The sequence below is a fragment of the Ranitomeya variabilis genome, chromosome 2, assembly GCF_051348905.1.
Source record: "Ranitomeya variabilis isolate aRanVar5 chromosome 2, aRanVar5.hap1, whole genome shotgun sequence".
Classification (NCBI taxonomy): Eukaryota; Metazoa; Chordata; class Amphibia; order Anura; family Dendrobatidae; genus Ranitomeya; species Ranitomeya variabilis.
The window spans coordinates 77,287,501-77,301,866 of NC_135233.1; the positions used below are offsets into that span (position 1 = coordinate 77,287,501).

Below are 14,366 nucleotides of genomic sequence, written 5' to 3' on the forward strand. Positions count from 1 at the left end.
AACCATGACTTCACGTGGTGGGATCTAAAAAAACCCAAACAAACACAAAAGTGTTTGCTTGTTTTGGATTCACTGTGAAAACCATCCACAACAAAACAATGGACCTTGCACTCAATTTTTCTGCAGACTAAGGCTATGTTCACACAGTGCAGATTATTTGCGGTTTTTTAGCGTTTTTGCGCTATAAAACTGCAAATAATCTGCATACATTAAGCATCCTATCATTTTTAATGAAATCCGCAATTTCTGTGCACATGATGTGCGTTTTTCCGCACGAAAAACACATTGCGGTAAAAATCCGGACATGCTCATTAATTTTGCGTTTTTTTTGCGGTTTTTCCACTGTCTAATGCATTGGGAAATGTTTGGGAAAAAACGCGTCAAAAACGCGTCAAAAAAGCGCAAAAAACGCATTATAAAACACATGCGGTTTTCATGCAGAAAACCGGCAGAAATGTCAGGATTTTCCCAGGAATTTTCTGCATCAATTCCTGAACGTGTGTATGGGGCCTTACAGTTGTGCTCAAAAGCTTACATACCCCAGCAAAATTTTGCTTTCTTGGCCTTTTTTTTTTTTTTTTTTCCTCAGAGAATATGAATGATAATGCCAAAACTTTCTCCATTCATGGTTAGTGGTTGGGTGAAGCCATTTATTGTCAAACTACTGTGTTTTCTCTTTTTAAATCATAATGACAACCCAAAAAATCCAAATTACCCTGATCAAAATTTTACATACCCTAGAGATTTTGGCAAGATAACATGCACAGAAAAGTTACAAATGGGTTTGAATGGGTAGTAAAAGGTAACATCCTCACATGTGACCTGTTTGTGTGTAATCATTGTGTGTGCATAAAAGCTGAGTGAGTTTCAGGGATCCAGACAGACTCGCATCTTTCATCCAGCCACTGACATTTCTGGATTGTTAGTCTTGGAGAAAGCAAAAGAATTGTCAACGAATCTATGGGAAAAGGTAGTTGAACTGTATAAAATAATAAAATAGGAAAGGGATACAAAAAGATGTCCAAGGAACTGATAATTCCAGGTCAGCAGCGTTCAAACGGTGATTAACAAATGGAAAATCAGGGGCTCTGTAAAAACAAAACCACGGTCAGACAGACCAACAAAAATGTCATCCACAACTGCCAGGAAAATTGTTCAGGATGCAAAGAAAAACCCACAAGTAACATCAGCGGCAATACTGGATTCTCTGAAAACTAGCAATGCGGCTGTTTCAAGATGCACAATAAGGGGGGCATTTGAATAAAAATGGGCTGCATTGTCGAGTCGCCAGAAGAAAGCCATTACTGCACAAATGCAACAAAGTATCTTGCCAACAATATGCAAAACAGCACAGAGACAAGCCTCAAAACTTCTGGAGCAAGGTAATTTGGAGTATTGAGAGCAAAATTGATCTTTTTGGCCACAACGATAAACATTACATTTGGAGAGAGGTCAACAAGGCCTATGATGAAAGGAACACCAATCCTACTGTAAAGCAGGAAGGTGGATCGCTGATGTTTTGGGGGGGGATGTGCGAGCTACAAAGGCACAGAAAACTTGGTCAAATTTGAAGGAAAGATGAATGCAGCACGTTATCAGCAAATACTGGAAGCAAATTTGCAATTATCAGCCCGGAAGCTGCACATGGGACGTACTTGGACGTTCCAAAATGACAACGATCCAAAACACAAGGCCAAGACAACCTGTCATTGGCTACAGCAGAATAAAGTCAAGATTCTGGAGTGGCCATCTCAGTCTCCTGACCTCAATATCATTGAGCCACTCTGGCAGTTCATGCTAGACAGCCCAGGAATTTACAGGAGAAAATTATGAACCTCATCCACAACTACCACAAAAGACTTCAAGCAGTCATTGATGTTAGAGGGGGAAATACACGGTATTAAGCAATGGGATGTGAACTTTTGATCAGGGTCATTTGGATGTTTTGGATTGTCATTAGGATTTAAAAAGAGAAAACAGTAGTTTGACAAAAAATGGTTTCTCACAATCACTAACCATGAGTGGAGAAAAAATGTTGGTGTTATTCATATTCTCTGACAAAAAATAAAAGACCAAGACTTTTGAGCACAACTGTATATAAGAAGAAAAAAAAACAGCAGCTGGGGGCTGGTATTCTCAGGCTGTAAGAGGCTATGGATATTGACTCACCCCTCCCCGCAACCTAAACATAGCAGCCTGCTGCTGCCCAGAAAAGGCACATCTATTAGATGCGCCAATTCTGGCACTTTGCCCGGCTCTTCCCACTTACCCTGTAGCGGTGGCAAGTGGGGTAATATTTGTGGGGTTGATGTCACCTTTATATTGTCTGGTGACATCAAGCCCACGGGTTAGTGATAAGACACCTATCCTTTACAAATCTTTTAGATTGTATGGTAAACACACAGCCAGAATAAAGTCATTTATTTGAAGTGAGAAAAAAAAACAAAAAAAAACACCACACACTTTTTCACTTATTTAAAAATAAACAGTTATATTCACATATCGCCCATTCCATTGGAGCCCTCGTCACCTGTAATAAAACAAAACTAAAAAATAAAAAAACAAACAAACATTCTTCTCCTGTCCGACGTTCTGTCCCACGCCGTAATCCATGTCTGGTGATAAAGTTTTCAACCTGGACGGTGCCAAGTTGCGATCATCCAGGCTGATAAATGAGCTTTTGCGAGCAGCATCAGTGGCCTCATCGAGGTTCATGCCAGTCACTGAGGTGACCTCAGCACCATGGGAAAAAGTCACTGATCAAAAGATCTGCAGTGAACGCAATTCCAAATTTTAATTTTATTTTTCCATGCAATTGGGGCTTTAAAAAAAAAAAAAAAAGTCCCCAAAATGAACAACCCCTTTAAAGCTGCAACTGGGGGATCCAAGAGCTGGAATTGGAACTAAATATGATTATGAGGTGGTTGAAGAAGCCCAAGGTCTACCTGTGATACACTGATGTGTCAATAAGGCTATGTGCACACGTATACCAATAGGAGCTGCTGCAGTACCTGAGCATGTGATCCCAGACCTCCACTGAGGGGTTTTCCTTTGGTCCTTTGGGCATGCTCAGAAGGGAAAAAGCAAGACTTAGTCCCAGAGACGCCTGCTTGCAGCTTATCAGTACAGGCTACAATGGCAGAGCCTGGAAAGGCAGCAGTAACCCTTTGCACAGAATCAGACTGAGCAAAACGCTGGGACCGACGTCTCCGCTGAGCAGGCTCCACTGCAGCTAATGCAGAATGAGAGACCGCAGCAGACATGGCTCGAGATTCCCCCTATGCAGCGGCGGGAACTCTACTCCTAACAAAGGGTGCAGAAATGCTGCAGATCCGCACAAAAGAAGTGAAATGCTACTTTTGTTCCGCAGCATTTTTCATGCAGAATTTTCCGCACCATTAGCACAGCATTTTATTTTATTTTTTTAAATCTATTTACATTGTACTGTAAATCACTTTGCGGATCTGCAGCGTTTTTGCGCGGAAAAAAACGCTGCGGATCCGCACTAAATCCGCATCGTGTGCACACAGCCTAAAGCCTAAATGAACATCTCTAAAAAACACACAAAAAAAAAATAAATAAAAATAGTTGCCTTAGGCTACGTTCACATTTGCGGTCCTCGCCGCAGCGTCGGGCGCCGCATGCGTCATGCGCCCCTATATTTAACATGGGGGCGCATGGACATGCGGCGCACTTGCGTTTTGCGCCGCATGCGTCGCTGCGGCGCCCGCGTCGGTGCGCAGAGGACGCAGCAAGTTGCATTTTTGCTGCGTCCAAATTCAATGAAAAAAACGACGCATGCGGCGCAAAACGCAGCGTTGTGCATGCGTTTTGCTGCGTTTTTATTTGCGTTGTGCGTTGCGGCGCCGACGCTGCGGCGCACAACGCAAATGTGAACGTAGCCTTAAAAAGGAACCAGTCATGTTCTCCCAATATAAGAGTATGTCCGCCTCCTTTAAGGCCTCTTTTCGAGCAGTCTAGTAAGCAAGTCCCCAATCTATTAGCAAAGCAGAGAGAAATGCGCCTGCGCAAGAGCATTAATGGGGGCGTGGGGGTGGGGGTGTGGGGGGGGGGGGGGACTGTGTGGATGGCATAGGACGCGTCAGCCACATGAATCAGGGCAGGACAGCGATTGAGACGCGAGAGGAGGCACCGGATGAAGACAGGCGACCCCCTTCGGGGGTATAGCTCAGAAAGTATTAATCGGCTATAAAAAGAAAAGGCCTTAAAAATGGTGGCTGTACTTTAAAGGGAAGCTGACACCAAGTTTTCCCAATATACACATGAATGGTCTCAAGATGTTTTACTGTTAGCATGTCACAGGACTCATGGTAGTGCTCACATTTTCTTATCCAGACAATCATTCTTCCAGATTTCCCAAACAGCCTGAAGTGGGATTCATTAGAGAAAATAACTTGACAGGAAGTTCAGGGATTGGACTGCAAATGACTGGGATAATGTTATTTCTTCTGATGAAGCACCCTTCAGATGGCAGGGTACATCTGGAAGAACGATTGTCTGAAGAAGTAGGTGAGCGCTACCATGAGACCTGTGTGTACCAACTGTAAAGCATCCTGACACCATCCATGCGTGGGATTACTTCAAGTGACAGGGCTCACTTACAATTTTACCTAAAAACACTACCCAGAATAAAGAACAAAAATTATACTGTATATATTCATGTATAAGCCAAGTTTTTCAGCACATTTTTTATGCTGAAAAAGCCCCCCCTTCGGCTTATACTTCAGTGAAGGTCCCACTTACAGTATTTTTCGGACTGTAAGACTGATGTGGAGAGGCAGTGGGTTACAGCAGGCAGGAGCCAGATGCTGCGGCTAACACCTGTGCCCGCTGCTAAAAAGACATGAATGGGCATGGAGAGCAGTGAATATTCATGTCTCTTTAGCAGCGGGCACAGTTGTCACAGCCACCAGCAATCACGTGTCCCCACTACTTAAGGGAATGAATATTCATTCCTCTCCACTCCCATGGGCGTGTAGATCAGTGAATATTCATTCCCTTTAGTAGCAGGCACACATGATCGCCAGGCCGCTGCAACAAGCCAGCGGCTCAGTTTACAGTGCCCGCTATTAAAGATTAATGTATATTCACTGCTCCACACACCCATAGCCCCGGCGTGGAAAGCAGCGAGTATTCCAGCAGTTGTCCTCTGCTTGCAAAGCTACTGGCATCAGATCAGGATGATGCAAGGGAGCACAGGGAAGGCAAGTAGGATAGTTTATGTTTTTCTGCTGGGGGGGGCTGTGCCTACCAGGCTTATACTCAATTCAATAAGTTTACCAAGTGTTTTTGCGGTAAAATTAGGTGCCTCTGCTTATATTTGGGTTGGCTAGTACTCGAGTATATACGGTATTTAAATTTTAGCTCCATGGCAAGTGAACTCCCCAGATCTCACTCCATTTGAGAATCTGTTTTCAATCCCAAAAAGCAGGTGGACAAAACAGAAATTATGGAACTCCAAGCACCAATTAGATAATGGGCTGTCAGTCATGATATGGCCCAGGAGCCGATATCCAACTGCCAGGGAAAATTGCAGAGGTCTTGAAATATTATAGCTAAGACTGTAAATATTGAGCCTTTACATAAACTTGACCTATTTGTCAATACATATTTAAAACTTTAAGGCCACGTTCACACGCTGCGGGTTCCTCTGCGGGTTAATCCCGCAGCGGAATTGAAAATCTGCAGGGCAAAACCGCTGCGGTTATCCCTGCAGATTTATCGCGGTTTGTTCCGCGGTTTCCGCTGCGGGATTACTGCTGTACTATTGATGCTGCATATGCAGCAATATGCAGCATCAATAGTAATGTAAAAAATAATAAAAATTGGCCTTATACTCACCCTCTGACGTCGCGATCTCCCCGGCGCTGCAAGCGGCTGTGCCGACAAGGACCTTCGTGACGTCACGGTCATGTGACCGCGGCGTCATCACGGTCATGTGACCGCGACGTCACCACAGGTCCTGTTCGGCACAGCAACTGAGACCGGACGGCGCGGGCAGCGCTGAGAGGTGAGTATAGCATTATTTTTTATTTTAATTCTTTTTTTTACACCCAAATATGGTTCCCAGGGCCTGGAGGAGAGTCACCTCTCCTCCACCCCGGGTACCATCGGCACATTATCCGCTTAACTTCCCGCAACGTGAGCACAGCCCCGTGCGGGAAGTTAGCGGTTCAATGCATTCCTATGGGTGAAGAATCGCTGCGATTCTGCACCAAGAAGTGACATGGTCCTTCTTTTTTTCTGCAGAAAATCCGCGCGGATTTTCCACAGAAAAAAAAGGATCGTCGGCACAGCGGGTTTTGTTTTCCATTAGGTTACATTGTACTGTAACCTACATGGAAAAAGGATGCGGACCCGCAGCTGCAAAACAGCTGCGGGTCCGCAGCAAAACCCGCAGCGTGTGAACATAGCCTAAGAATTGGTAATAATTGCACTTCACTAACCATAGAAACAGCCGACGAACAGACCTAAAGACACTGAAGCAGCAGCAAAATTTGCGAAAACCAAAGTTTGAGTAAGTCTCAAAACATTTGGTCACTTAATGTTGTGTGAACGTACAGTTAACTTTCGGACTGTACATGGAGAGAAAAAAAAAAAACCTTCAGTGTATCTGTAGTGCCAGTCAATTTAAGCTGCAGATTTAATTATTAAATCTAATGCATATTGCTAGTATTTTAATATACAACAGATTTTCCACCTAGAACATCTGTTCTAATATTCTGTTTGTGCATTTCCTTTGCTATTCTTATGTCCCCAAACGACTGGGCAACACTTTTTTTTCCCATAAACATACTATAGACCATAAAAATAATTTTTGCAATTGGTTTTCATTACAAATTTTGTACAGTTTGACCTTTACAGGCTCCTTATTTCTTTATACATTCAGCTCTCAGGAATGTGTACACAATATTTTTTATTTTTTATTTTTGGTAGAGTCCAATTGAAAAAGCCCAGCAAAAAATGAACCACACGCACAGCAATGTAAAAATGACATTGCTGCACACATGTAAAAAAAAAAACCGGGAAGCGGTTAACAAAAGGAGCATGTTAGTCTTCAGGCATATTCTGATAGGAATAAAGGCTGATGGGCTGACTGGTTTAGTGACATGCTCCCCCACCAGCCATTGTAAGGATAGGAGTGCTGGTCAGTGAGCCAGGAAAGAAAACTTAGGTTGTGTGCCCACTATAAGTTTATGACGCTGTGTATTTTTGCTGCTTCAAAAACGCAGCGTTTTATTGTTCCAGGAAAGTGGATGGGATTTACAGAAATGTCATGCCCACTGTGCTTTTATTTTCTCAGCATAAACTGACCTGCATTGCGTGTTTCAAACCACAACGTCAATTTCTCATCCTGTACACAAGAGTTTCATATGCAAATTTTTCCTATACACTTGAATTGCATGTGGAAAATCCCCAAGTAAAAAAAAAAAGCATATGCGTTTTTTAGTGTTTCAGCTGCAGAAAATGCGCATTTAATTTGTACATATGCCCATAACTATGTCAAAGTTTTGTCAAAGCCAAATACCATGAAGTATCAAAATCATAGCAGCTTGGCTTAAAACATGACACAAGGAAAAAAAAAGTACTCAAAAACACAATGAGAAAAAAAACTAAGTAACCAAGATCACTTAAGGCTACGTGCCCACGACCAGAAATAGTTGCGTTATGGATGCAGCATATTTTCGCTGAGTTCTAATTGCTGCGCTTGTTTGTTAATACATGCAGATTTACTGCATGTAATGACATTTTATTGGCCAAAATCCGCAGTGGAGGCTAGTGTCTCTGCTACAGAAATTAACATGCTGCGGCTCGTAAACCCGCACGTGGTGGGGGGGCAGCTTGTGCAGCATTAAAGGGAATCTGTCACCCCAAAATTCGCCAATAAGCTGCTGCCACCAACATCAGGGTTTATCTACAGCATTCTGTAATGCTGGAGATAAGCCCCCGATGTAACCTGAAAGAGAAGAAAAACAAGTTAAACTCACACAGGGGCGGTCCGGGTCCAGCGCCTCCCATCTTCATATGATGACGTCCTCCTCTTTTCTTCCTGCTGCGGCTCCTGCGCAGGCGTATTGGTTTGACCTGTTGAGGGCAGAGCAAAGTACTTGCAGTGCGCAGGCGCTGGGCCTCTCTGACCTTTCCCGGCACCTACGCACTGGAGTACTTTGCTCTACCCTCAACAGGGCAAATCAATACGCCTGCGCAGGAGCCGCGGCAAGAAGCAAAGAGGAGGACGTCATCGTATGAAGATGGGAGGCGCTGGACGGGGACCACCCCTGGGTGAGTATAATCTAACTTGTTTTTCTTATCTTTCAGGTTACATCAGGGGCTTATCTACAGCATTACAGAATGCTGTAGATAACCCCTGATGTCGGTGGCCGCAGCTTATAGGCGAATTTTGGGGTGATAGATTCCCTTTAAATAGAAGCACAGTGGGGATGAGATTTCTGTAAATCCCATCCACTGTGCTTGTAATGTAGAATGTTGCTATTCCTGATCGTGGGCATGCAGCCTATAGACATCTGCATCATCAAAACTGACCAAAAGGTCATTGTGGGTACGTAGCCTAAGGAGTGAAAAGTGGCCAAACTCTTTACCCAAGAATCTGAAGAATCTGTCAATGAGTTTGTTCAGACATTCTTATTCGGACATCTGTATTGTATGTACCTGTTCTGTGTTTTCATAAACACAACACGTAACCATAATCTATGGGGCTGTTCACATGTCCGTTTCAAAATGACAAGTAACTTATCAGTCTTAGGCTGGTTTCACACTTGCGTTTTGATCTGCAGCGTTTTTACCGAAAAAAATGCATGCGTTTTTTCCCTATATTTAACATTAAAAACGCATGCGGTTTTTTGCATGCGTTTTGCTGCGTTTGACGCATGCGTTTTTTCTATGCTTGCGTTTTTTTGCGGAAGTGCAACATGTAGTAATTTCTAGAGGCTTTTTTTTCGGCAAAAAAACGTATTGCTGTCTATGTAAAAGCATGCGTTTAAGCACATGCGTTTGCTTGCGTTAAAAACGCATGCGTTTTTATAGCAAAAAACAAGAATACACACTGACAAGCCACCCCCCACCGTCAAGGTGATAAAGGGATCCAAACCCTAACCCTAACCCTAGCTATTTCTATTTATAGGGAGTTTTCTAGTTGATTTTGATGATTGGCAGCTGTCACACACTTCTCAGCATGCGTTTCAAAAACGCAAACGCAGGAAAAAATGCATGTAAACGCGGCAAAATGCCACGTTTTTTTCTGCAAGCAAAAACGCAGCGTTTGCACGCGTTTACATGCGTTTTTTCACCACCTGCGTTTTTTGGGGGTTTTTTTTAAACGCTGCAGATCAAAACGCAAGTGTGAAACCAGCCTTAGGACACGTGCACACATTCAGTATTTGGTCAGTATTTTACATCAGTATTTGTAAGCCAAAACCAGGAGAGGAACAATCAGAGGAAAAGTATAATAGAAACACGTCACCACTTCTGTATTTATCACCTACTCCTGGTTTTGGCTTACAATTACTAAGGTAAAATACTGACCAAATACTGAATGTGTAAACGGGTCCCAAGTCTGACCTCCTCTCAGTTGATTTATAGACCCAAAAAGTAGAAGTACAGGGAAACTAAGCCTGTAAAAAAAAACTACAAGATGTATAATTAAACCCAATTGTAAGAATTTTTCTTTACCCCCCCCAAAAAATATTTTTTTTTATAAAAAAAAACAAAAAAGCCACACGATTGTCTTAAGAGGAGAATATATCTATTTCCTCACAAGACAACCATGTGTTTTCCCTTTTCTACACACAAGCACCATAATTTTAATTTATATTTTAAACTAAATAAATATCTAAAAAATCAAATGTTTCTGGAGCGGCGGCAAACCCACTTTGGGCCAGATCAATTAACTCCATTCATTCACTCCAGTCTAATGTCACCACTGTAATAAGATGCACCTAAGGCTACGTTTACACTTGCCATGATTTTGCAGCCTGTTTTTGCGGTCCCAATAGATTTCAGTGGGGCAGCAAAAACAGGCTGCAATAATTCCACGGCATGTCGTATGGCCGTATTTATGTCCGTGAAAAAATAAAAAAAAAAAAAATCGAGCCAGCTCGAGCTTTTTCACGTCTTACGGACACGGCCCCCATTGTAAATAAATGGGGCCACAAAAACGGAAGGTTGTTTTTGCGGTGCACCGTGACTTCCGGTTTTGCGGACCGCCTTTTTTTCCCCAATACATTTGCTACAGTATTGGGAACCCGTAAAAGGGCTATCTGCAAGTTTTTTTGTAGTCCGTTATTGCGGCAGACTGTGACAATTGCGGCAATACGGCCCGCAAAAAAACCCGGTAAGTGTAAACGTAGCCTAACGGCGCCTTTTTACTTACGAGAAATACGTGCGAGTCCTGCATGTTAAAACCAAGCTCTGGCACCGGCACTCCAGAGCGGAGCGTGCGGCTGCATAGCAATACATGGAGTTGCACGCTCCCAAGTGCCGGCGCCAGAGCTTGGTTTTAACATGCGGGACGCGCACGTATTTCTCGCAAGTGAAAAGGAGACCACCTCTTAATGAAGCAGGTGTGTCACAACTGCTTTGCCCCTCAGTTCAAAAGAAAAAAAAAAAAAAGTTACTCCAGGTAGTTACTGGAGGACGTAATATTTAATGGCATAAATGTTGATGAATTTGGTTCACCATGCCCCATCCAAGCTCTGCCCACTATCAGATCTGGCAAGGTCCAGCGTATAATAAAATATATATTATATCCTCTGCACTGCGTGAGAATTTTATGACCTGCCACATTGTCATGAATTGGGCCTTTAATATCTTTTATATAACTGCAAACAAAGTAACAATTCTGTCACTGTAAAGATAAGTTTACACTTTTCAGTCCACTTGCAGTCTGGATGTAACTAGTTTGAGAAGCTTTCTTGCCCATGTGAACTAAGCCTAAAAGAGATTTACAATAATGCAAATTAGTGACAGACAATAATGGACATAGTCGCCAGATACAGTATAATAAGCCGTGCAGTGCAACGTCTACTACGGGACGTGCCACTTTAAAAGACACTAATCTCTGGTTCATACATGTGTATTGTTACAATGTTTCAGGGATAGAAGACCATAGAAATTACAATTAGGGGGGGTTGTATGTGAACCTTGTTTTCACCTGCTCCCTGAGCAAACATTAGGTAAAACCTCAGCATGACCGCTTAGGGTATGTGTCCACGTTCAGGAAACGCTGCGTTTTTGACGCAGCATTGAGCAGCATGCATAAAAAACGCAGCGTCCAGATGTTACAGCATAGTGGAGGGGATTTCATGAAATCCTGTCTCCACTATGCAGTAAAAAACGCATGCGGCACACCCGAGAAAACTCACATGCGCGCGTCTTTTAAGAACGCAGCATGTCCTTACATAGCAGAAAAAACTCAAGGACAACGCAGGTGACCTGCCAGTGACCTCAGGTGCAGATTTGGTCAGGATTTTACCTGCATAAAATCCTGAAGCAATCCTGAACGTGGACACATACCCTTAGGGTATGTGTCCACGTTCAGGATTGCATCAGGATTTGGTCAGGATTTTTCATCAGTATTTGTAAGCCAAAACCAGGAGTGGGTGATAAATGCAAAAGTGGTGCATATGTTTCTATTATACTTTTCCTCTAATTGTTCCACTCCTGGTTTTGGCTTACAAATACCGATGAAAAATTCTGACCAAATCCTGATGCAATCCTGAACGTGGACACATACCCTTATGGTCCCATCAATGACTCGCTTCTTTCATTTCTGACCTACATGGCCATGTTCACAGGGAGGGTTTGACAGTGCGGAGACGATGCCATCAGAATTTGTAGAAAAAAAAAAATAAACCAATTTTTTTTTCTCCACCAGATACTATTTGAAATTCTTTGTCACGCTCAAAAAAACCAAAAAACTCTCGCAGCAAAGTGGATTTCCCATAGAAATAATAACGCGTTTGAAGAGGTTTTTTTAGACAGGTTTATTTCAAAATCCTCCGTGTGAACACAGTCTAGAAGTCTGGGGCCTCTCTTTAGCATGGAGGGTGGCTGAGAACATCTGCTCCTTCGCTGCAGTGGTCATTAAGGGTCTCAGCACCCGGACCCCTTACGGAACAGAACTTCTAAAGTTTTTATTTTTCTTGGGGGGGGGGGGAAGAGACAAACATTGCCCTGAAGTTACCGCTGTGGGGTCATCAGCAGTCTTCTTGCCCTGACCCAGGACAAGGGCACTGGGCTGCCATTATAGCTGGTGCCCACACAGGCGGCCATGTGAAGTGTCAGCTCTGCAGGCGAGCACTGTGCACACAGAGGGGAGCAGCAGGCACAATGGCAGTACAGGGGATGGAGCAGACACAGGATGGGGCACGGCCCCATCACCGGGGAACTAGGTACAAGAAGCTGGTAGCTACCTTTCTCTTCTCTCCATAGCCTTTTCTTCTTGCTGCCGCCGGTGGACATGCTGCTGTGCTGCTGCTGCTGCTGGGTGCTGGGCTTTAGCTGCGAGTTCCCCAGGCTCACAATGTGTGACACAATGGAGGAGAGCGGCACTGCCGGGACCCCTTTATGTTTCCTTCTATGTGTATGGACCGGGCGCAGGACGAGCGCACACACCACAGCTGTGTCTAGGAGGCTGCCCGGCTCTGACACCAGCGGGTCACGCCTCTGACAAACCCCTGCACGCCCCGCACCGCCGCCCCCCGGCCGCTCTCTGAGCGCTCCTATAGGCCGGGAGATAGGGCCAGTCACTGACAGGGTGGGAGAGCGCTGACAGGACGCTGCGGACACTGCGCATGTGCCCCGTGTGTTTGGGGGAGGTGACACGGACACGGGGGAACGTGTGAGCCGGAGCTCAGGACGGAAGAGAAGGGTGAACGCACCAGGCAGCAGTGACGTCAGCGGTGCAGACCCACACCTAAAGTGTGAGGAGAAGCCCTCAGCAGCCAATCAGGGATTTGCTTTCATTTTACCACAGAGATGAACGTCTGCAATGTGATTGGTTGCTATGGCCAACCGCATTGTTGTTATTTTGCCCTGTTGCTATGGCTGAGTGCAGTAGTGTGAGGGAAGCTCTGCAGATTGTTTTGCAGTCCTTCTGCTCCCCACTGCTTCCAGTTTTCCCTCCTCTCCTTCCAAGACATAAAATCTTTCTTATTTTTTGCTGTCAATAGAATTGTAGCAGGTGTTTATTTGTAGAGGAGTGAGCGGTCATTTTTATTATTACCCTTTTGGGGTCCAGACGATTTTCGGATCTTATTATTCCATTAAAAAATGTATGTTTTTTTTTTTTCTTCAGATTTCCATTTTTTTTCATTTCAGCCTGTGAAAAGGATAAGCTTGATAATATGTTGTTAGTCCGGACATTCACAAAAATGTTTGCGGGTTTTATAGACTTTATCTACATTACAGGACGAGGGGAATAATAAGCATTTTTATTATAATAAGCATTTTTATTAGCGTTGATGAATAGCTTCAGATAAGAGCTTATCCAATAGCTATAGCACTTACTGAATATCTGCATCGGTACCTGGATTCCTGGCGCGCTCCCGATATTCAGCTGTCCGGCTCCGCAGCTGCACAACAGTCACAACACGTAACGAGAAAAAAATAAAAACGCAAGAATTACCGTATGTTTTATTTGGTCGCCGTAACTAGAGTTGAGCAAATTTGCTCGGGTCCCTGCTTATTTGGCAAGCTGTAGCGCTTACCGAATAAGCAGCAGAGGGAACCCGGATCCCTGGATCGCGGCGGCTAATCTGCTATTCAGCTCCGCAGCTGCATGTGTCGCGGCTGTGTGACAGGCATAGAGAGCCCAACAAAGTCTCTCCATGCATGTGTCGTGCCTGTCACACAGCCGCGACACATGCAGCTGCGGAGCTGATCAGCCGGCGCGATCCGGGTTCCCTCTGCAGCTTATTCGGTAAGCGCTATAGCTTGCCGAATAAGCAAGGACCCGAGCAAATTCGCTCATCTCTAGCTGCAACATTGAAATAAAACATTGTAAAGAACCAATAAAATTCCTCATGGGTAATTCAATGATCCCTTCATAGATAAATCACTTAAACCAATAGCGAAAAAGAAGGAGTAATAGATCATCAATAGTAATAGCATAACACATTTTTATTTAGGTTAAATATACAAGATGTTAAATGACAACTCAGACACAGAAGTACAATAAGGGTATGTTTCCACGGTAAGTAAGCAGCGTCAAACAAGCAGCGTCGAGATGTTCCAGCATAGTGGAGGGGATTTTATGAAATCCCGTCTCCACTATGTGTGGAAACCCGCACGCGGCGGCCCTGCGACTCCGGACATGCTGCGCGTCT

The 14,366-nt window shown here is 44.1% G+C and overlaps 1 protein-coding gene across 1 annotated transcript in view; it reads right to left on the reverse strand.

Annotated features, from left to right (window-relative positions):
- Positions 1-12,974, reverse strand: part of MACROD2 (mono-ADP ribosylhydrolase 2) — a 2,853,334-nt gene extending 2,840,360 nt beyond the window's left edge. The window contains exon 1 of the mRNA XM_077282574.1: positions 12,453-12,974. Coding sequence (XP_077138689.1) covers positions 12,453-12,501 — 49 coding nt within the window. The 5' untranslated portion in view covers positions 12,502-12,974. The remainder of the gene's footprint in view (positions 1-12,452) is intronic.
- Positions 12,975-14,366: the final 1,392 nt, after the last annotated feature.